Source organism: Mytilus galloprovincialis, chromosome 8 (genome assembly GCF_965363235.1).
Source record: "Mytilus galloprovincialis chromosome 8, xbMytGall1.hap1.1, whole genome shotgun sequence".
NCBI lineage: Eukaryota > Metazoa > Mollusca > Bivalvia > Mytilida > Mytilidae > Mytilus > Mytilus galloprovincialis.
In genome coordinates this window covers 39,976,426-40,001,726 of record NC_134845.1, presented here as the reverse complement: position 1 = coordinate 40,001,726, position 25,301 = coordinate 39,976,426, and the positions used below count along the sequence as shown (strand labels likewise).

Here is a 25,301-nt window from a genome sequence, read left to right as displayed (position 1 = left end):
TTAATGTTATAAAGTTTGATCTATATCTATCAATACTGTTGATTGTGCATATCTTATTTGTTTATATGACGTAAGATCGTCACAGGTCCTCAGATACATTAAACTGATGCGTGTATTTAAGTAATCGGATTTCAAATGGAGAAACTTATCTTTTTGTAAAGAAAAATTGTTTAACCCTTTTATACTCGAAATGTATTCATGAAAAAAGCAGCAAATTTTCCAAAAGATAAATAGCAATTAACCAATATACTGAGAAGTTTCATTTCTATACCTAAAAAAAACAATTCTAAAGGCTATTTTTTATTCCAAAATAAAAATATTTCTATTTGGGTGAAGTTGTTCCGTCTTCTTTAAAGTTGTGCCTTTTTAAGGAAAACGGCTCTGTTGAGAAAGTTTTGTTTTACCACTATTATAAGATTAATAAATTTAGTGACTTTTACTGATCTGGGGGATAGTTTTAATTATAGAACTACAAAAATAACTACTACAGACATCTAAATAATACCATGTTTTTTTTCTCAACAACAGCTGAAAACATAAAATTAATAATGCAATTCTAAAAGCTCTAAATCGTCAAGGGTTATACAAGATGTGAATGAAAAGAATCAATAAAGATTTACCATTAAAACTTATTCTCTAAATGAAAAAAATAATTTGTAAGATATGCAATAATTTGTCAGCATAAATTTAGGTAAATATTGACGATTGTGATCAATTCGTCACTGACTTGCAAATATGGATTTGTGTGCTGAAAGACAAAGTACGATGGACAACTTTGCTCTTTGACAAGAAGTTTAAACTGTATTTTTTAAAGTGAGAGCGCTTGTGTTTGGAAAATCTACTGTGAAAATAAAAAATACAATTATTTTGAGAGATGAAAATGAATTTTTAGATTATTTTACACAATAGGGTTGTTAAAAAAAGAATCAAGTTAGAAAGACGTCATTTTTTTTCATCCTTTTTTATCAAGCATCGTACATTGTATAACGTATATAAATATAATATATATATATATATATTGGTATCCCATTCAGCCAGGCGTTGCGAATCAAGAGAATATGCTCTACTGAAAATACGAAAAATGCTAGACTTGGACAACTTCGTAAACATCTAGTTGTTCGAGGATACAATAACAACATCATTGATAGTGCTTTCAAAAGAGCAAACAGAACTAGTCGCCAAGACCTTCTTGAGTACAAAGATAAGAATAGCGCAGCTAACAGAACACCCCTTGTACTCACTTACCATCCTGATTTTAAAAATGTGTCATCCATTGTTCAGAAGCATTGGAAAATTATAGAAAATGATTTAAATCTAAAAAAAAAGTATTTTCATCACCACCAGTCATGGCCTTCAGAAGACATAAAAACATCCGTGACAAATTAGTGACATCTGTCTTACCAAAGCAGCCTACTCCATCGCCGGTTGCTACAAACAATGTGGTCGAAGGAATTGTTTGTGTTGTAAAGCTGCCAATACAAGCAGTTCTTTCATCAGCTCCGTTACTAAACAAAATTATACAATCTACTCTAATTCCAACTGTAAAACTGAGAACTCAATTTATATATTAACATGTGACACTCGTGGCATTCAGTATGTGGGCGAAACAATGGACAAATTTAATATACGGCTCAATAACCATCGTTCATCGTACAAAACCAACAAAAACTGTCCTCTCACAAGACATCTTCATTCAACGAAACATCCTTTTGATAATGTTACTTTCCAAATTATAGAAGTCAACACCGAGTGGGACACCACGGCGAGGAGGAGAAGAGAAAACTTTTGGATCCACCAATTCCACACTTTAAAACCTGATGGTCTTAACGAAAAAGACGAGAAAAGATACAGGAAAGATAAAGAATAATTTAGAACAAAGCATCGTCCTTTTCATCCCGGAATTTTGGCCAATGGACGTTGCTAACTTCAACTACCAATTATGTATTTTCAAGGCAGCTAAATTCAAGTGCAACATATACATTGAGCTGCAAAATTTTCTTATTTTCAAGGCAGCTAAGTGCAACATATACATTGAGCTGCAAAAGTTTCTTATCATCTACATCCGATTTCACCTGGATTGATACACGCTTGGTATAGCTAGTTGGTCTAGCGAAATATTGCGTTTATTTTCATCATTTTGTAAATATTTTAAACATTTTTATATTTACATACTAGATAGTGTGTTAAAATTACATTGTTAGGCAATCTATAATTTTATTTGTGTAATTGAATTAATCTCTGTACTGATTAATCCACACTCCCATAGATTTGTATGTCATGTACTGCTATTTATAAGCACTTATATATATATAATATATATATACAACTCGTCTAAACATCAACCCAACAATGTTAGATCTGTAATTTTGCTTTCGCAAATTTTTGGTTCTTTCCTCGCCGGGATTCGAACCCATGCTACTGTGATATCGTGACACCAAATCGCCTGCACTGCAGCCGTCCCGCTAGACCACACGACCACCTGGGCTAATGCAGGATTATATGTAAGCACATAAACGTAGTTTATATAAAAGTTAGCCATAAATTGATATATTGCCATAATGAAGAGCATACTTAGACCATTGACGCTATAGATTACGATGTAATGAATAAACTCCTCATATAAACCAGGATTGAAATTTTTAATGTGCACCAGTCAAGCATTTTGTCTACAAATGAATCATCAGTGTAGCTCCAATAACAAAAAGTTAAAAAGGCCAAATAAAGTACAAAGTTGAAGAGCATTGAGGTCCAAACATTCCTAAAAGTTTTATCAAATACAGCTAAGGTAATCTTTTCCTGAGGTAGATTTAACGTTCATAATGTTGATTTTTTTTATCTAGAAATAAGCATGGGTTCGTTGATCATTTCAGATTTTCCCCTTCCGCAAGTACAACTTGTGTCCCGTCAGAAAGGAAAATTTGTTTCCAACTGTTGATATTAATATTCTGTTTACATCATTTCTTCTTGAATAGCAAACAGTGTTTTTCTTCTTGAATAGCAAACATTATTTAAACACGCAGCTTCACAATCATTTCTCGAATTAAGAGCTGACCAGCGTAGCGTAGCTGGTCAGTTCTTAATTCGAGAAATGCTTGTGAAGATATCTAAAACAAAAAGAGCATCAACTATAGTAAAAAAATGACCACTTCTATCGTCAAAATGAGATTCATAAATTAAAGACAAGCAATTTAAAGGAATGAACTGAATGAGTGGAAAATCAAAACATAATATTTAAAGGACAAAATGAAAGTAGGAACCAAACATGGGCACAAAGAACAATCAATCACTTTGAACTATTAATGAAGTTATAATAATTATTTAAAGGGATTTGTTTATATTGTGAGAAGAAATATTTTACCAAGCTTAATTCTTTTGCAATAATTGGACCAGATATTAGTTATGTATTCTGTTTGTTGGTAAGATATATACGTTCAATAGCTTGTTATTAATATTTCAATATAAAATTATACAGAAATAATAATGATATGATAAGATAACGACTCTTTTAAAACGAATTGGTTAACGTATAACATCAATTGTTTGTTTCTGTAGGCTGAACAACACCCTTTGACATAATCGGGCCTCCCTTGTACAAATACAAAGCAGGCCATACTACGTATTCAACCTCGGTTCCTGACCGAGTGTATTCCTTCCATAACTGTTTATCAAAATTCTTTCCAGGTTTAAAATCTATAACCATTGGTGGATCTTGGACAGCTACATGATAACATAGGTTAACGCAAATTTCTACGTATTCTAGACAGCTTTCTCTGTGCTGAACAACTGTTTTACAACTTGAACTGTCACTGGTTATTTTCTGAAAACGAGGCAAATGGTTATTATAGGAATTGTGCAGATTACAATACATCACCTATTTCAATTGTGTAGAAATTAAGTAAAACAATACGGATTTTGTGTTATCAAAATTTGATGTTACAATGTGTTTGCGATTATTTACAATCAAAGTATTGATCTCCCTCATGCAAAAATCCTTGCCTGGCTTTGGCTATACTTTTGGTCCTTTTTTCGATTAAAAGCTCTTCATCGTTTAAGTAAGCTTTGTATTTTAATATATATCGGCCACGGCCATCACTGAAGAGACATTGATTGTCTAAATGCTCATCTGGTGCAGAAACATTAATACCATTAATGTTATTACTACTAATGGGTAGACGCCTCCGCAGGTGAATACCAGCTCCGTAGCCAGTATTTCGGTACTTGCGTGAAATCCAAGATTTTGTGTCATTAAGATTTGCTGTTACAAAATGTTGGAAATTATAAAAATTAAGGAATGTATCTCCTTCATACAAAGCTCAGATTCCTTGCCAGGCTTCAGCTATACTCTTTTGTACTTTTCAGGTTAAAGATCTTCGTCCTTTTAGTAAACTTTGGATTTTCAAATATTTTAGAGTCACGCATCACTAAAGAGACATTGGTTGTCGAAATGCGAATCTGGTCCAAAAAAATGAAGCAAAGTGTTTGCGTACCCTTTCAACCGCAAGTTGTACGAAACTTATTAATGTATAAAACTAGAACATAATAGCTTTATTATTTTTTTTTAAATATCACAAGGTTGAATCAGGTGAAAACTATTCTCCCAGTTGTGTGCACGTCTATCTGCCAAATTTGTTTCTTAACAACAAAATGTATTTGCTCATCATCTATAGAATATATTACATACCTTACGGAGTAGTGGAATATACTTTGATGCATTGATTTTTATTGAATCCTTTACAGCTTTTATAAAACCTTCAATTTCATCATCACTTAAACCCTACAAAGTAAAATCTTGTTCACTATCAACTTGCATGTTTTCCCAAAATAACTTTTAAATGATAAACTAGTCGGAATGTGATAATAAGCAGTTCAATATATTGAATTCATTCGTTATTCAATGTCAAAATTATAAAAAAGATGGTTTGTGTAACTTTATTTCGACCACAAATTGGCAATGACAACAATTGGTTAACAAAAAGTTAAATAACTATTTTCTTTTAAAAAAAAAAGTACAAATATTTAGTAATGGAAAATAAGGAATGGGGTGTTTCCCATTCTGTATATTTCCTGTTGATAGATATTACTTGCTTACCTGAACAGCGCTTCTGTGTCCGGATAGCTGCAGAGAAACTTCTGCCAAACACATCTCATAAATTTCCTACAAGGAATGCCGAACTATGTGAATGTCCAATAAAAAGTAAACATATATTTGAATTAAACGTTTTCCATATAAGTGTTTGTAAGTTTGTTCACCATTGTTAGCCTTTTTGTTATGACTATTCTTTATATGGTGAAATGTTATTTTCTAGTATAGTCCAATAGACATTATAACTGTTCCTTGGAATTTGCATTGCTTTTTTTCAGTTGTTATACGGATTAAATTTTTATTTAACATTTAGTTGTCATTAACATGATCTATCATGATGATCTGTTCAAAAGTTTTAGCCAAAATATATAAGCCTTAAGTTTGTTCATTTTTATTTTTAAAGTAGAATCTTAAGATGATTAGTGAATACGTATAGATTATCGGGTTTACTACACATTGATATCGCAAAATATCAGCCGCGAGCCACAATGTGAACCTTTTTGGCGTGTTAGCGTAGCGAACGAGCTAAAAAAAATTCACATTGTGTCGAGCGGCTGATATTTTACGATATCTTTACATAGAAAACCCAATTATCTATTTATCGTTCTATTAATGGTCTTTTTGCCCTCCCTAAGACAGTTTTACGCTTGACGAAAGCAAAGCTTGATAATGTCTCCTCTCGCATTATGACGTCGCTGATAACTTCTCCTCTCACATTGTGACGTCGCTGATAATGCCTGGTCTCGTTTTGAAGTCTTGATACGAGAATTACTGAGCGACAGAACAGGGTAATATAGGCGTAGGGAAGGAAGATAAATGTAATTAAATGGTTGCTTTGTATTCTAGTGCGCGATTTGAAAGTGAAATCAATAAATACAAAAAGTTTATTTTTTCGAAGAACGACAAGTTCATTAAGAAGCAATGCAATAATATCCTAATGTAGTACATAACTACCCAAAGAATTAAACACCTGTACTTACGCTAAGAATTTTAATAAGAACGTCTATCGTTTCGATTTCCGTGAACTTCTTTTCTAACAAAGAGTAGGCATCCGTCCATTCGTTTTCATACAACTCACTAAACTGATCCCCAAGTTTCATTGGTCTGTTTGGATCATTAAGGTCTGTTATTGCTGGATTATTGTCTCTTAATTTTGATCCCATTACCTCACTCAATCTAGAACAACACAAATAGTCAAGTTTTTTACTTACAGTTTATTTATTGTGTGTACTTGGTACAAGTTTTTCTGTCATCTTTTTATACAGGCTGTGAGAATGATTGGCTAATGAAGCTAATTGTTTATTTTAGGCAATTGTATACACATATATACTTTTGATTTCATTGTATAGTTAGAATTAAAGCTTCACTTTTTTTATATTTTCAAATACAGATGCTGTGATTAACCTGTAGTTATTTCTGTTAGTAAAGCTTAACTTTAAATGGCATAATTAAAGTCATTTCAATACAAGCCATACCTTAAATTTATTGACCTACTATTTCGAGACAAAAAATAGTTGAAAAAGTATGACATAATAATTTTTGAACAATACTAGAAAAAAAATCACAATATTTTAGGGGAAAATGCATACATTTATTTCCCATCACTTTCGTGTTAAATATTATGTTCAAACCTAAACTATTTACATGTACAACCTTTATTTTTACAGCGGAACTGACAAACAATTTCCAAAAAACAAAATTCGTGTGAATAAAAACAGTATTTAACTTTAATGTTTCTATCCTTCTTGCGGTAGGCCACCCCAAGGGTGACTGGGGTATAGAAATATGGTCACTTGGTCTTCTCTCGACCGGCAGTAAAACGCTTGCCGAAGTGGGGCGTCCGTTTGGTTGTGCGGGATGTATCAAGTTCGCAGTCACGTCCGGTCAGAAGGGGGACGTTAAATCCGATGCCTCGTGTAAAGAGAGTGCCACGCTCTTTTGCACGTTAAGAACCCTTGCAACAACTCTTTGAGGGGTCCGTATGTGGCCTGTTGCAAGGCAAAATTTCTGTCCCTATCCAATATACCCTCATTTTCCAGTGACAGTCCAAATTTCCCCGACCATCATCCCAGATGGCCTCTATTGTATCAACCTACCTATTGTATTTATTGTGAACTTGTTCTCGTCCTGAATATGCATGAAATATTTGCCACTGGACGTTAAGCAACCAACAATCAACAATCAATCTTGCGGTAGGTGACCCTTTTTGTATAGGACGACCTGTTCCATTCCAATTTTAAATAGATGTTTCTTGGTATAAGGATTGCATAAACTTATGTACTATATTCAAAGCATGTAAAATTTCAAGTATATCAAATAGACAAGTTCTAACTGACACCAATTCAAAATGTCATTATTTAAAACAAATACCGATATGAAAGACATCATGTAGTTGACTATTATGTTACTATATTACCTTGTTAATGCATCACTCTTTTCTTTCTGTAACCCATTTATTTTTTCTTGATAGTCTTGAAATCTTAGAGATAAAGAAACATTTTCATATTTACAGACCTTATGCATTTAACCAAAAAAGTTTTATGTTTTCGATATAAGACGTGAATAAAATATAGTTCCTCTATTTAAAATATGCAAAATAGCAATTGTATTTGTTGGAGAGTTTCCAAAAGAAACCAATACACAATTTCAATTAGGTAATGATTGTAATATTTTTTCTGTATATGAAATGATTGAAATAACAAAATGTGGTACACACTAAATAAAACTTGTAGCGGATTATCGAATAGTGCGCACTTTTTTTTCAGGTTAATTCGATCAGACAGAATAATGAAACAGTCATTTCTTATAATTCAATTCTAAATTCCATTTTTTGGAGTATAGCAGGGGAGGGTGAGATTATGACGTAACGGTTACATGACAAAATTATGAGCTGATAGCAAACCACTTTCAGCAAATCTGAAGACGTGTTACATCTGCAACTTAAATTATTATGTAATGGCAGTCAATTTGGTTGTAAAACTGGCTTAAACCATTAAGAAACATATAAAATTATTATAACTTTATAGTGTGCATACTTTTACTAAAGTTATTGACGAATAAATGTAATATTTTTACGACATTTTGTGAAAAAGACTATAAACCAGTTACTAGTAATATTTCAAAAAACTATTTATTGGAAGTAAACATTCCCTTTAAAAAGATTTTTTATCGGGAAACTTTAAACTGTGTATGAATTATTTCCTGGAAACAAACATTTTCCTATAAAAAGACTGTTTACTGGTAACAAATATTTTCTGTATTGTAAATAACTTGTTATCTGTTATTCAGACGATGGCAAGTCTATTCGCCATTCGACACACAACTATTTCCCTCCACTTCGTATCGGGAATTTAACTCTGCTAAAAAATAAACTTGCTCTTGTACTCATCGTAAAGCAATACAATAAATGTAATGTATACTACTACATCAAAAATGTTTGTTTTAATCATGGCATTCGTGTGTATTGGTCGACAGAAAATATATAACAAGATTATGAATTTAGTCATGTATCAACTTGTTCATATAAAACAAATCCCGATATGAAAGACAACAGGAAATGGACCATTATAGCTATATAACCTTGTTATTGCATCTTCCTTTTCTTTCTGTAACGTGGTTATTTTTTCTTGAGAATCGTGGAGCCTTAAAAATAAAGAAACACTGTCAAAGGTGCATCTGATACAGATACCTTATACAGATGTCCAAATAGTTCTAAATGTGTTTTTCTGACCAATTTTGTAAACATATACGGATTTCTCAAATACATAATAACACAAAGATGTGTATTCTAAGGGTTCGATGCCCTATCGTACCATCATATATTCATGTTCAATGTACATGAAATCAGGGTCAACTACCTAAACTGGAATATTTTTTTTTCAAAATTTAAATCAATATAACTTGTAGTGCAACTTGTAGTCCAATATTATAATTATTTAAATTGAATATAATTTGTCACGAAAATTATCTGACATGAACTTGGAAAGTTTCTTCATTCAAGTGGCTCATCTTTTTAAAAGTATAAAAAATATCCTTTTATTACCAAACATAATGAGGAATAGTTGGGTACTTGTGAGGGACTTTTAACTATGCAGGATTTCTGTCTTCTCTTACACATATCACTGGGGTAAAGCTGATGACCGTAACTGCATTCACGGTCATCCCAAGATGTCGGATGAAAAATTAGGTCAGTTTCTGTATTGTCTGTTAAAGTGATTCTATATCATTTTCTTTACAAATCATACATTGAAACGATGTAAATTTATAAAAGAATCACTCGGAAATTACTAATTACTTCTGAGAAATGTGCATGAAAAGGGAAATTCGATTTGAAAAAATCGCCAAGATGACCGTAAATCACAATCGAGATGACCGTAACAGAATCAGCGATTCATAACAAGGCTGACCGTAACTGCTTTTAAGATGACCGTAATTTGTAAATGATGACCGTAACTTTTAAAGGATGACCCTCAATTCTAAGAAATATCCGTATTTATATATCTATCTTTTTGTATCAAATGATTAATCGTGTTGGTATACACATATTAATATGAGAGTTTTATCCTATAGGTAGAAGAAAATAAGACGTGCTTCAAATGCAAAGATTACCATATGTATCTTTTTTACAGTAGAGGGTTTAATTTTTAAAATGAATTTGCCAAAAGACATGAAAATGAACAGGAAGGGAAAACATGCTACAAAAGCGCGATAAAATGACACCTTACAAGCATAATGAAAAAAAATGCGGTGCACAGCCTTCAACTGCTCGACAAAAGATTTTGTTTTTTGTTTCTGGGATTCCTTTTAATGACATATAATAAATACACATTTTTAAAAATGCCAAAAAATTGCATGTACACTCATTGATATTATATCGTCTTTCATTTTGTCGTGCAAATAAAATAACAGAAATATTTTGAAAAATATCATTCGAATAAACTAGTGAAGGTGAGCTCCAGCAAAGTAGATTCTTAAAATAGTATTGTACGAAAAGCGTATCACAAGGCGGAACGTATACAGAAATGTTATTCATACAGTCAGGATTCTACTTCTTCAAAATTATCTCCCCATTACGCCAGTTCATGCTCACAATCGTAGAACTGGAAGCCATTGTAGGGATGACGCTCTGTCAATTTTGCTCTTGAAAACTGATAAATTTATCCAGATAGCACCATTACAATCGATCGTTATATGTCAGTTATTTTTTAAAAGACAAATGTATCTACTAGCTAATGAGCATTAGTTAATGATCTTGTCTGCATTGATTCAACTTAAAAATATTGTCTGTTCGGATGTCAGATGGATTTTTTGAAAATTCTTAAGCATTTAAAAAAATTCTAATTAAATATTTCGTGGAAGGGCAGACTAAACATTTTCAGTGGTTGAAGATTATAAACCCTAGTTATCACACACAAGAAAATCATATTTTTCGAAGATATCCATTTTCATCATCCATATTAAAAGACTGTCGTCAAGTACTTTTAGTAAAATAGCTATTCGAACACACCTACTCTGTTTTTGTGATTCATTAGATAGGTATCTCACTTGACCCATATATTTCATCTTTTCGTACTGTCATTGTTTTACGTTATAAAGTCAACCTGTAGCTTTGATATATAATAATGATAGAATCTGAAGCGAGATGCTATATAAAATACTCTTGCTTTGTACGTTTTAAAGACAAATATACACACCAAACATGCCCCAACATAAAAAGGTGCACTCGATTTTTCTCTTTTCGATACAATCGTTACCTGTTTTGGGGAATTTTTTCTTGATTCACATAATGGAAGGGCAGACACGAAAATTTCTGAACTAAAAGATTGATATGTTCTCCGTCCGTGATAAAAAACAATCGGAGGTTATGCATTTTCTACATCCAACTTATAGATACTATATATAAAAAAGAAGATGTGGTATTATTGCCAATGAGACAACTATCCAGAAAAGACCAAAATGACACAAACATTAACAACTATAGGTAACCGTAAGACCTTCAACAATGAGCAAAGCCCATACCGCATAGTCAGCTATAAATGGCCCCGATAAGAACCATGTCGTCGACTTGATATCTTATTGTTTTGCATTACTATGTAATAGATACATTGAAAACTTATGCAAAAGGTGTTTTTAAAATAAGAAAATTGTCGTTTTATTTATTTCTATTAACTTTTTAAAATTTTGTTACTATATCAAACATTACAGTTAACATTTATCGCTTTCTCGATAAACACAGAGCTTCTATTCTTTTGGTCCTATTTCAAAAGTGTTTCCGCCTGCATATATCAAGACAAATTAAGATTTTAATCTGCTTCCTCTGGAACCATACACATGGGCTCGATTACCAAATATTCGTATGTATTATTAATGTTTTTAATGTTCCATTTATTGGCATTATGTTTTTCTGGTCTGTGCGTACGTTCGTCCGTTCGTCTGTTTGTTTGTCCGTTTGTCCAGCATCAAGTTAAATAAAATTGAAACTTAGTACACATTTTCCCTATGGTATGATCTTTTTAATTCTAATGCCAAATTACAGTTTTGTCCCATTTTCATAGTCCACTAAACATAGAAAATGATAGTGTAGATGAGGCATCCGTGTACTAGGGACACATTCATGTTTCTTCAAATTTTCGTCGTATCGCTGTCAATTTGTGTTAAAATTTTAACGTCGATATCAATGAATATTTCATTGTTTACGAGAAATATGCAATTTACTATCATTGTTATAAATCCTAAACATGGCCAATTATATTATAGTTTAAAAAAAGAAATTTATGAAACATATTTATATCCGCTAACCGAGCCCCGATTGAGATCGACAAACTCAACAAAAAAGCTTTGAATACAATACGGATATTTCTTAGAATTGATGGTCATCCTATAAAAGTTACGGTCGTCCTATATAAATTACAGTCAGTCTTTACAAATTACGGTCATCCTTTACAAGTTACGGTCATCTTTTTACCAATCACGGTCATCCTTGTTTTATGTTACGGTCATCTTGAAAATATTTTGATTATGATTTACGGTCATCTTAACGATTTTTTCAAATCGAATTTCCCGTTTCATGCACATTTCTCAGAAGTAATTAGTGATTTCCGAGTGATTCTTTTATAAATTTACATCGTTTCAATGTATGATTTGTAAAGAAAATGATATAGAAACACTTTAACAGACAATACAGAAACTGACCTAATTTTTCATCCGACATCTTGGGATGACCGTGAATGCAGTTACGGTCATCAGCTTTACCCCAGTGCATATGAAGAACTCCAAAATCACCTGGTATAGATTGATTCACTGTTGAGATTTATACAAAATTTGAAATGAAGATACCATTGCTAAGATGGTTAAATGAGGCTTTAGAAAATGTAAAGTTCTCTATCACTAAAAGGCAGGGACATTATTTGTATACCAAAGAGGGGTAGGTCAAAATTTTATCTAAAGAACTGGCGACCTATCACACTATTGTGTGTAGAATATATATATATATAAGATAGCTACAGCAAGTCTAGCAAATAGACTCAAAGAGGTACTGGTAAATGTAGTAAGTTATAAATAAAAAGGATTTCTTAAAGATATGTATATAAGCGAATGTACTAGATTCATTTATGATCTGATGGAAAAGATGGGGGAAGACGACATTCCTGGACTTTTACTTTTATTCGATTTGGAACTTTTATACTAAAGGCTTTGCAGTTTTATGGCTTTGACCATATAATAGTTAGATAAGAGCATGCTACTGTGATGTCTCTAGTGTCGTTATAAATAACGGATATATTTCAGATTTTTTTTTCATTGAAAAGTGGAATTCGTCAAAGGGATAAACTATCTCCTTATCTATTTATGTTAGTGTTGGAATTACACAGTGCAGCTATTAACAATGACCCTGATGTTGCTGTTGTAACAATTAATTACTCAGTGTTTGTTAAGTCAATATGCTGACGATTTTTCCTTAGTCCTGGATGGTGACCATAAGTCCCTAAATCAATTTTATATTTGTTTGATAAATTTTCAGAAAATGCTGGACTTTGGTGTAATGGTTTGAGCTTGATAAAACAAATATGATTCTATGTATTATTACAGCCAAGATAAACAATATCAAGTTACTGCTCAATATATGGGCTTATAGAGAACTAGCATATATTGGAAAAGGTTGTAGTGATTAAAACTTTTGCACTTCCCATTTTGGTTCAGTTCTGATTGTCCTTCCTACCCCCTCCCCCTAAGGGGTTTGAAGGAGATTCAAAATATATTTTTCCATTTTTGATGGAAAGGAAAATCCGATAAAGTGAGAAACAGTGGTAGTTTCTGAACACTGTAATGGTGGTCTTAAGATGACTTATATTTACTATTTTTGTTATAGTGTAAAATTGTCTTGGCTGTATAATCTATAAGACCCCAAAATAGCTCTCCTTCATAGAGGCAATAAACCTCGCATTTACTAAGGTTGAAATGTGTGAACATCCAAACCCTGGTATAAGCTGTTAAGAGACGATAATACCAAGCAGATATTTGTAAGTTACCTTATATTAGCTTCGATAAGTTTTCTGTCAATGCCAGCCACTAACCCTGATCTACAATAATTATTACAAGGATTATGAGACTTCTTGTACTAGAATGTGAATTTTTAATTCTGATAAACTGTTACTGACTCAATGGTATAAAAACAAAATAAAAATATAATAAATAAACTTACAAAAAGGTACAAGTGACGTTACGATAAAATGCAAAACTAAAAATTATAGTAATAGCAGGGGCGGATCCAGCCATTTTAAAAAGGGGGGTTCCCAACCCAGGACAAAAGGGGGGGGTTCCAACAATTTGTCCCCATTCAAATGCATTGATTACAACTCACTACTTACAACATGCAGCATGACTGCTGTACCCCTTTTTTTAACAATTTTACCTATTATGTCTGTTTTGTTTACGCATCATTGTAAATATAATGGAATTTGCTGCGACTGTCATACAAGTGAGAGGTTAAGTGCTATTAACCAAGGTTCAATCCACCATTTTCTACATTTGAAGATACCTGTACTAAATCAGGGATATGACAGTTGTTGTCCGTTCGTTTGATGTGTTTTATCATTTTGTTTTTGCCACTTTCCGTTTTAAATTTTCCTCAGAGATAAGTATTTTTGTGATTTTACTTGTTACCACTAAATGTCAAATTCACAATTATATGAATTATTAACTCGGAGATCACACTTTTTCAAATCAATAATGTCTTTGTTTAATTTATTAATAACTTTCAATTAATAAACTCATCATAGATACCAGGATTAAAGTTTGGATTTACACCAGAAGCGCGTTTCGTCTACAAAAGACTCATCAGTGACGCTCGAATCCAAAAAAAGCTAAATAAAGTACGAAGTTGAAGAGTATTGAGGACCCAAATTCCTAAAAGGTTTGCCAAATACAGCTTAGGTAATATATTCCTGAGGTAGAAAAACCTAAGTATTTCAAAAATTCATAAGTTTTGTAAACAGTTAATTTAAAAAATATGACCATATCAATGATATTTCATGTCAGCGCAGAAATGCTAACTACTGGGCTGGCGATACCCTCGGGGAATTAAAACTCTACCAGCAGTGGCATCAACCCAGTGGTTGTAAATAAACTTATCATAGATACCAGTTTAAAAAATATTTACGCCAGACGCGCGTTTCGTCTACAAAAGACTCATCAGTGACACTCAAAATTACAATTTGTTTTCCACTTCACTACTGATCTTTTTCAAGAAATTAAGAAGCAAACATATATTTGGCAAATGGTTTGTCACCTTCCCATCAAAACACACCTCACACAAAAGATCAACAGTCGGTACCTTAAATGTTCTTATGAATGGGAGGATAAATGATATGCGTTATTGATAAGATATAGGTATATAGATAGAAAAGGTAAGGGTCATGGTATTGAAAACTTCTACAATGTATAATTATGATACATTTAAGTAGTTAAGTGAACTTGTAGTCCGAGGTTATTTCACCCAAACATAATCCATAAAAATAGAACTACTCACTCTTCATCATTTGCAACTGGTTGATAGTTATGACCTCTTCTGGGAAAAAAAGGATTAATAGTATAAGTCTACATATAATTTGTATTCACAATCAACGAAACAATGTATATTATTGGACTCATTATTTTCAAGTAGCTCATTGGAAGCAGCCATATTGGCCAAATTAAATTCCGATGTATTATATATTACAATCTCTAGAATCCAGAAAGATAATGGACCTTATGAGAACAAAGTAGAGTACTGGTTGGCACTGAAAAATATATCGTATTTGTACTTTTTAATATCAAGGGAATAAATCAGTATTGTATTTTCTATTATTGTTGTATTCAGATTTTGTCAAAGAGGTCCACACGCCCTACTACCAGATATAAGTACGACAGAAACAATAGAATATATGTTCCCGATTGCTATCATAACCTGTTGTTTTGACTATCATACACAGCAGTATTTTGTCTGCGTTTCCATTGCCATTCCAACTTTGTAATTGTTTTTAGCAGACTTTGTTATTTGTGCCTTGTTAATTTTTGTATTGTTGTATGTCGCTCTTGCTAATAATTGTTTTAAACTGATTATTAGTAAGATTATATCACATTTTTGACTGCTGTTCTACTTTTTCGTAACAACAATTGTGATAAAATGCAAGAAGAAAATGTTGATCGAATGAAAACTTTGTGGGTTAAAATATCTTTCGCTATAATTTTGGCTCTACCGAGGTAACAAAGGTCGCCAAACATTTACAAAAATGAGTAAAAGTTGTAATTCAAGGGCAATAATTCCAATAACGTTTTACAATTTCAGCCATGTTAACGTTATTGTAGATATAATTAACTGATTTTTTCTTCTTTCATTTAGAGTAACTCTCCATCTACTATAGTGACGTTTCGAAAACAAATGTGAAATAAAAAAAAAAAAGATTGTCATTTAGGGGCCATATATTCAATAAGGTGAGAATTGCTAATTTCGGTAATTTGGCTTATTTGTAGATCTTATAACGATTTTAGCAATTTAGAGTGTTTCCATGTCTATCAAATTTCTGCAAAACACAAAAATTAGTAAAAAAATACTTTCAAAGCAAATGACTCCTATAAGGTGCCTGTGCATAGTATATCCGACGAGCAATGCCATTGCCTTGACTATCTGTTAAAAGATGCACGACAACTGCTTTTCTGAAGTTTTTTTTTATCTCCATTAAACATCGGCTGAAAATTCTTTTAACGATGTCATTATTGTTACGGATTCAGTCCAATAATGTTCAATCCACATTTCACTTGTAAATCGGTATCATCCTGTCTGCGGAATTCGGATACATTTGTTGAGACATCGGACGACAGTAGCATCTGCAATGTGTCCTTCTGATTAAGGACTTTCCGTTTTTAATTTTTACGCGGAGATCAATATTTTTATGTTTTTACTTTTTCGATAAACTATGCTTTATCATTGTCACTGAACTAGAACATATTTTTATTTAAGGGTCAGCTGAGGCCCACCTCAGAGTGTGGGATTTTCTCGCTGAATCGAAGACCCATTGGTGGCCTTTGTCTGTTATCTGTTCTTTACAGTCTGGTTGCTGTTTCTTTGACACATTCTTCATTTCCATTCTCAATTTCATTCTGTGGATACATCAATTTTCATCAAAATTGAAACTTTGAATTCGGCAATAACCTTTACCAATGAAATCTATTAAAATAAGTACCCAATGACTAACATAAAATCTGCAATATCTGAAACAATGCTTCGTTAGTTAGATAATTGTGTGCTTAATATATGGTTGTAAAAACAGTATATATGACGTAGTGTAGTGGTAATGTATATTATGTATATTATACTTACAGTAACCGTAGTAGTAAACCTTGAATATAATAACACAATGAAATAATCTTTCCAACTATCCAAGCCATAATCTAAATACAAATAAAAAGCATGCATGTATAAATCTTTAAATCAACATAAAAAATGAAAACGACGCTTTATAAATTGTATGCGTCTTCTGGAGTAAAGTTCATCAGGTCCGCTTAAAGCCGCCGACTATCAAAATCTCAAGGGTGTATTAGAACCGAAACTTTTGAAGGGCTATATCATAAAAAAGGACCTAAAATAAAAAGTCAAATCAAGAACATATAAGTGTTGTTTTTTTTGTTTGTCTAGATCTGTATCAAGCGTTTAAGATATAAGACAGACAAAATGTTTTTCGTTATTTTTTATATTCCCTGTTATGGACTTTCCTATCATTTCTTATGTATTTAAAGTTTTTATAATGTTGATATACTGGAATTTGACAGTGGTAATTATGGGGTTTTTTCAACTTTGTTTGAGTTTTGATCAATATTTGGGTTTTGTTTATTTGTCTTTCAAACCCCAAATATCATATTCTGTTTATCTTTTACTTCACTCTTAAAACATCTCAAAACAATTAACCTACCTGAAAAGGAATCTTCAAATAATAATAACAAATACTAAAACAAACAGTTAGTATCATATCCACAAACATTCCATCATTCTGTGTGCATTTATGTTATAATTCATATCTTCTCTTTTTGGTTAGTTTAAGTCTTTTCTTTTCGTGTCTCCAGTATATTAGTCGTCAAAAAGATTTGTTCCTTGAAAGAAAGTAATAATGAAATGTTTACAGAAGAAATGAATAGTTAAGGTAATAAATGTCCTTTCCTAGTTTCAGATATTTCGGTTTTAAACGGGAAACTCCACACTAAAATTTACGACAAAAGGGACGATTTTTCGTTCCCTATTGTTACTTTGCGCTTTTTGGATGGTGATGTTCCTTTGGCACCATCTTACAGTGTTTATATTTCACAACTCGTCCACTATGCCCGTGCCTGTTGTGACGTTTTGAATTTAACGAACGTAATCTATGTATTACTGGTAAATTATTAAGCCAGGGATTTCGTTACCACAAATTACTTAAAACCTTTACTAAATTCTTTCATAAATATAAAGATTTGGTTTTGAAGTTTGGTTGTACCTGTAGAAAACTGATTTCAAACAGGATATCACATCCTCATTTTTACGGATATATATTGTTTACCGTGCCAGGAAAATTTAGAAACGATCCTGGTAAACTTATCGGTTCTTTAAATAAATGTATCATAACAGGTTACCAATTCAACACTGTAGTTAGATAACTGAATATTGTTTTTATAGGTATAAATATTGATTTTGTTATCAATAAATTAAAATCAATCTAAATAATAATTGTTATATACATATACACATTCATTAATCTACAATCGCTTAATACCTGTATATTGGCATTGCACAAGGTCATGTTTTTCTCCGACTGTTTATGACGTCTTTACACTAAATTCATTGGATGTTGGATGTGTTCTGATTGATAATTTAGTCTTAGATGCATGATTTTTTTTAGTTGTTAGTGGCTTTGAACAAGCTGTCAATAACTGGAGTACTCTCGGATCTTTTTAGTGTCTTTTTGTTATTGGGATGTACAAGTTCTCGGCCACGTCCACTTGTATATGTAGTATTTGTATTTTTATCCAACTGATTTTTTTAATTCGTTCTTATATTGTATTGTTACACCACTGTCCCATGTTAGAGGAAGATTGGAATCCCGCTAACATGTTTAACCCCGCCACATGCTCTTTATGTATGTGCCTGTCCCAAGTCAGGGGCCTGAACTTCAGTGGTTGTTGTTTGTACCTATGAATAACGTGGTATATATGCATTAATAATTAACTTAAAGAAATTAACAATTATAGGTCACTGTACGGTATTCATCGATGAGCAAAACCCATACCACATAGCGATGAGACCAAGGATTCACAGTCATATCATCAACAACACATTCCGTGCGGAGGCTGATCTCTAATGCAGGTATTTCGGAAAGGTAATTAAACAATTTCTGGCTCACTAGTTGTATCTGTTGCCTTGTTTATGGGTAGTACAAATTTTGTGATAAGTCTTATTCTGTGTTAATTTGTCACAATCGATTCAAAGCTATGACTACAACTGAATATTGGCAAATAACCAGTAAAATAAATTATATGGATATTTAGTTGCATAATGATTTGCTATAGATAATGTGTAGAAGAACTTCTGGTTGGTTTTCTTTTCCGGTAAAATCAAGATCTTTCCATTGAGTCTTTATTTGCTGATTCTGGTGATCATCAAATGGTATTACCATGATTACTGTAGTCTTCCTTGAATGAAATGCCAGAGTTTGATAACAAGTGTTCAAAGGTGCGAGTTATTTAACTTTTGAGGAATTGAGATTCAAATCATCACATGACTGGTTCTTAAAAGTTTTATTTTGCCGTACGTAGACATCAGACTATAGATCAATTTCGCCAACGACCTGCAGACCATAATTACCATGAAACTATATGTTATGGTTTATCGAACTGGAGTTTCTTTTTATTTTTGACTTACTTGGAGATGTATGCATGAACAATACACTATTACTTACCCAATCCAAGTGAAAGGGGGCTGTGTAGAAAAAAAGTCCAAACCATAAGCTACAAATGTACAAAGAAAGCATTCATAACAATAAATGTAAAGCTTACATATATTTTACTTCCGTGATGCGCTGTGTTAGGTCATTTAAATATAGTTTACAATTTATAAGATTACACGTCATCTAGGTAAATTTCTACTTCGAAAACACTGCCTAACATTTAAACTGTACATTAAAATACTGGCACGACCTTTGAATGAAATCTCTTCCCATTTCTGTGTACATTTAAACCATTAAAGAAGAAAACCGGTGTTTACAGGTCGAGAACTCTAGATTTTCTGACGTCAGAATATATTTGCATAGTAATTTCCAAAACACAAGGCTTATATGGCCTTGGAAAACTGACCAATCGACTCAATGAACTACAATGCATTGTGGGCTACTACGAGTAAACTACTACTTAAAACACGTGGAATTAGTGGGAAAACAGTCAATTAATATATTGTCTGGGACTCTCATTACCAAAGTTTTATTCTGCAAATATATTTAATGTAAAATATATAACGTAATCTTCAATTTGCATCCTCAGATTAAAAAAATATTGTTTATTGGCTTCACGATTCGACTTTCTTTTTCGCCTCGCAAAAGTAGTTGAACCGGTTTTGTGCATTGTTATGAATTGAACCTGCATTAATTTCACGACATGACACAGTGAAATATCTAATGAAGTGACTACTGTCCAGTAAGAAAATCATTTGAGCTCTTTTAAACCTGTATACTGTCATTGCAAAATCATTTCTGCTATAAAAACACGAAACTTTCATTGAAACACTTCTTTCTGTACTGAATGTGTATTTTGTTATCAGGACCTGAACTAATAGTAAGAACATCATAATATTCAGTATGCTAAAAAGAAGTGTTATGAAAGCGGCAGGGGCGGGTCCAGCCATTTTAAGGGGGGTCCTAACCCTGGATAAAAGGGAAGGGGGTTCCAACTAAATGTCCCCATCCAAATGCACTGATTGTCCAAAAAAAAGGGAGTCCATCCCCCGGAACCCCCGCCCCTGGATCCGCCACTGAGCGGGTACGGTATATAGCTCAATACATTTTTTATAGTTTCATCCATCGATAATATCCGTTTGTTGCTAATTTTATCACAAAATATACCTCAGAGGTTTTTTTATCGTTCGGCTGCTGTCCTGTTGACAGATGTAAAATATCTCCAATATTAAAAGTTTCTGGATGATAGTGGGTGCCATATTACCTATTATTATTTTTTTAAAACGTGCTTTGTATATAGAAATAAGAAGATGAGGTATGAGTGCCAAATGAGACATCTTTCCAACAAAGACATAATTTAGTAAAGTAAGCAGTCATAGGTCCAATGCTGAAAAGTAAGCCATTAATGACCCAAAAATTACTTGTGTAAAACAATCCAAACAAAAAAAAACAAAAAGAAAAACGGCCCAATTAAATATATAAAAGGACAAGAAATCTATCCCATCAAAAAAAAAATATATTGTATAGGAGCCTGTATTTCAGTGGTTGTCGTTTGTTTATGTGTTACATATTTGTTTTTCATTCATTTTTTTTTTTTTTATATAATTAATGCCGTTAGTTTTCTCGTTTGAATTGTTTTACATTGTCATATCGGGGACTTTTATAACTGACTATGCGGTATGGGCTTTGCTCATTGTTTAAGGCCGTACGGTGATCTATAAATGTTAATTTCTGTGTCATTTTGGTCTCTTGTGGACAGCTGTCTCATTGGCAATCATACCACATCTTCTTTTTTATTATAGATCCAACGCTGCAATTTTCACAAAACATATCAAATTTTCCACCTTGTCGCACATACATATGGATAAATCATTACAGCTTATTTCCTATTGCGTGTGGAGCAAAACTTTGGTTAGCTTGCTTGCTTTGTTTGTATATTGTACAAAATATAAAATATACAAGTTAATAAAGCTATGCCTATCTATATATATATATTGTTTAAAGATGTCAATCTTATTTTCAAAGCTTGTATAAACAACTATACAAACAAAGCAAGCAAGCCAACCAAAGTTTTACTTTGCAGGTTTAAGAAATCAGCTGTAATGGTTTTATTCAGTTTGGCAAATCTCCGAGCCCGTTAAAAAAAGAACAAACTGAAACTACAGTTGCTGACTTCACTACCTTCAACAAAAAGGGAACAGTTTGGAAGTCCCATATACTGAAATGTGACCAAAAACAATACTTATAGATTTAGTTAACACTGGCATGTATGTAAATATTTCTTCGCCTTTTTTACGAACACAAAATTCAAGGATCCCACATTTGCCTTTAATTATCTAAACGAACATTGCTGTACTCTTGAATATCAGCACCAACGGCTGCATTTTATCTACGGCTTACTTTACACCAGTAAGTTTGTCTCATGGGTAATTGTGTTTTTTCGCTGTTATTTCGTTGCTTCTGGTGGAAAAATACATGAAATTAATCTCTGTGCCATCATGAAACATGTTAATGGCTATATATCGGGTAATTCAAACCCTTTTTTCTTCGCATAGAAACAACTCTTCGTTAACCTGAGCATGGAAGTAATACTTTATATCACGAACTATAAATGAGGATACACAAAATGAAAAACTAAGCGAAATTGTGAATCCCGCATTGCAGGAAAAAAATGTGTTGTATTTCAGTAAATAACACGTGTTCTTGGTTGATTGTAAACACGTAGTAGTCCATCATGCATTGTGACTCATTTAGTGGATTGGTCTAAAACCTAGGTAAAAATAAATTGCGTCACATGCAAATAAACAATTACATGTGCGAGAACATAAGTATGCTAATTTATGCATTTTCATATAAGGTAGTGGTCCCGACGTGTTAAAGGGGCACTAGCTGTCAAATTCATGGTCACCGATTTGACTCAAATTCTCATATTTTATTTATAGCAATGTAAAATATTTATCAAAACTATCAAAAGTGTGAATTAAACAGTTTACAGAAAATAGGGTCAATAATATATGAAGATTCGTTTCGTGTGTATTTTAGTCTAGACTCCATCTAATTAAATATCGAGTTGACCTCAGATGACCATATAAGCGATGTAAACATAAATATACTAATGATTAGATATACATAGATAAAGCCAACACGTGCAGTTGGATTTTTATAGGTCTGTTTAATTTTATTTTATAGATTAAAAATATATGTTTCTCATCGTTTTTACATGTAGAAGAAAGATGTTTAGTGGATCGAAACAGTCATCAAATGATTTACCTTTGTTTCACTTTCAATGTTGACATTCCTTTCCTTTAAATAAACAGTACACGTACAAAGCATGCGTTGTCAATCTCTAGTTAATGCGGGGTTCACACATTGCCGATTATTGCTCCTGTTTGAGATCAGACAGCAATACAAAAAGTGAAAAAGTCGGATTACTATCCTCAATTATCTGGAATGTCCTATCATTGTCTGAACGCAGTCGTTTAAGTTCGTAGCAGATTCCTACGGGTCGGGAAGTGTCCGAATAGTTCGGCGAAGCACCCCAACAGTTAGGTGCGTCCCGTAACATTCGGGGAAACTCAGCCGATTGTGTCTATTCGGATCACAATCGTGCCTATGTCGTGACAGTTTCTGCTGTATCGGATCAAAATCCTAACAATGTTCTGTGTATTCTGGACGGTGTCCTGTGGAACGGGAATGACCTGGAGAAATTTGTCATTGTTGTTTTTCTGCCTATCGAGTCCAGATTGCATCCAGATCTAGTCGATTGCGAACCGTCTTTGCCGAAACCGTTCCGGAACAGTTCCATTATTAATACGAAATTCGTCAATGATACCCAAGTCAGAGTCCTGACAATTACAGAATACAATACGACTGAAACCAGACAAAGCCGTTTGCAATGCGATAGAGCTGACCGTGATAGGATTACGTTCCGACAGTACCTGATCGTCCCGAGTATGCCGACAGTACCTGATCATCCCGAGTATGCCGACAGTTTTCGAACGGATAACTTCCGTCAGCGTCGGTTCACTGTCTGGTCACTGCACGGTCTGATCTCTGTCGGATTACATTCGGTAGAATCGGGACTCAGTCGTGACAGACTCGGTCGAATTTTACCAGGCGAAAGATACTAATTGGATAGAAGCGGATTGAGAACGGGATTATATGGATAAATTCGCTTGGAAACAGTTGAATATCGACGCTTTCTGAACAATATCTGAATGTTGTCGTGATTAAATTATTTGTTTTACAAATTCTAATTAAAGTTTTAATTTCCATCCACGATTCACAGGATCTTGATCAGACTTTTGACGAATTTTAATCGGGAATGGTCCTTTTAAGGACGGCAGTAAAAATCGTGAATGTGTGACCCCAGCTTAAGGGGTTAAATTGAAGTTCACATGAATACGGATTAAAGGGCATACGATACAGTTTTGATGAAAATTTCCATATAGGTTATTTTTTGCCTGATTAAATCAAATATGTAATAAAACATATACCTCCATGTGCTACTTTTTTAGTTAAATGAGGTCGAAATTTTGTATATTTGCTCAAAATTCAGATTTGTGGCCGTTTTTTTTGGGTTTTTTTCGAAAGAAAGACATAACTTTTTTGTTTTAAAAGATAAACACAATTTTTTTTTTTGTTAAATAATTTGTAATTTCTGTATTTTATACGTATTCTAAAAATTTATGCATTTTTTATTCAGAAATAACTCATATTTATCAAATGGTCATGAGTTGAAAAAAAATCATTTTTTGCTGTACATTTATCCGAATTAAAAAAATTGCACTATTTACAGTTTTATAAAATTTGGTCCACATAATCTCCCTGGAAAATGAAACAAAATGCCGTTTTAAAAAATAGGGGTCCATGCACTCGTTTTCAAATTAAATCAATTTCAATGATAAAAATCAGTCGAAAATGCATCTTTTCCCGATATGTCACAGTTTGACGTCGCGAAAATAACATTTTACGTTAGCAGCGTCATTACCTCTCCTGTAAACTTATTCACTTGCAAGTGAATACTTCATTATCAATATTATTTAAGAGAGAGCCATATCTCTTGCACGTTAAAGACACCCTTGTAGATTTCGAAAAAGCGTAGGCTAATGCCGCTACTAGGCAGCACTCGCACCCGCAAAGTGGAAAGGGATTAATATAAATTTCAAAACTGGTTTCCCAATCCACTATGAATAAATATGTTTAAACTAATATTATTTAGCTTAATTTGACAAAATTGAACCATTTTGGCTGCTTATAGCGAGTATTTCACTATTTCACTTTTATTATTGATTGAACAAAAACAAATCATACTTTTATTAAATTAGATTTTTATACATCTCGTAGCTAGTGCCCCTTTAAATCTTCAAATTCGTCGATATAGAAAATTATGATTGAATGCCCCAATTTTCAGTCGTAACCTACATTTTGTAATATAAACCGTGCTATGCTGAATCTAGAAATGTGTACGAAAGGAGTAACAAAATTGTTTGCAATGATCAATAGGAAAGAACTTAGCAATATTAATCAGCAATTTTCAATTTACTCCATGTGATGCCCTTATGTATAAAACAACTGTTAATAATCCTAACTCCCAAATCCCCACCATGGTATGATAGAAAACTTTTCCGAAAATCAGTATTTCATAATTGAAAAAAACATATTTTTTTAGATAAAACATCAATCTGATAACATAACGTCGTCAAGAGGCGTCAGACATGATTAGTCACAATAAAATAGTACATTCTTATCCTATTTTGAATACTTGTGTA

At 32.8% G+C, this 25,301-nt stretch overlaps 1 protein-coding gene across 5 annotated transcripts in view; it reads right to left on the bottom strand.

Moving 5' to 3' along the window:
- The window catches only part of LOC143041919 (uncharacterized), a 40,782-nt gene extending 17,964 nt beyond the window's left edge, over window positions 1-22,818 (bottom strand). Inside the window, exons 1-11 of one of the 5 annotated variants that reach the window (XM_076214057.1) lie at window positions 19,543-19,646; window positions 17,527-17,704; window positions 16,938-17,008; window positions 15,108-15,146; window positions 13,609-13,659; window positions 8,663-8,725; window positions 7,500-7,562; window positions 6,064-6,259; window positions 5,090-5,155; window positions 4,682-4,774; window positions 2,476-3,817 (exon numbers count right to left, since the gene is read on the bottom strand). In XM_076214057.1, coding sequence (XP_076070172.1) covers window positions 3,533-3,817; window positions 4,682-4,774; window positions 5,090-5,155; window positions 6,064-6,259; window positions 7,500-7,562; window positions 8,663-8,725; window positions 13,609-13,659; window positions 15,108-15,146; window positions 16,938-17,008; window positions 17,527-17,595 — 996 coding nt within the window. In that variant the 5' untranslated portion in view covers window positions 17,596-17,704; window positions 19,543-19,646 and the 3' untranslated portion in view covers window positions 2,476-3,532. Of the gene's footprint in view, window positions 1-2,475; window positions 3,818-4,681; window positions 4,775-5,089; window positions 5,156-6,063; window positions 6,260-7,499; window positions 7,563-8,662; window positions 8,726-13,608; window positions 13,660-15,107; window positions 15,147-16,937; window positions 17,009-17,526; window positions 17,705-19,542; window positions 19,825-22,800 lie in introns of those variants that run through there. The other 4 variants (XM_076214053.1, XM_076214054.1, XM_076214052.1 and 1 more) reach the window with 4 other exon arrangements.
- Between the last annotated feature and the right edge of the window lie 2,483 nt (window positions 22,819-25,301).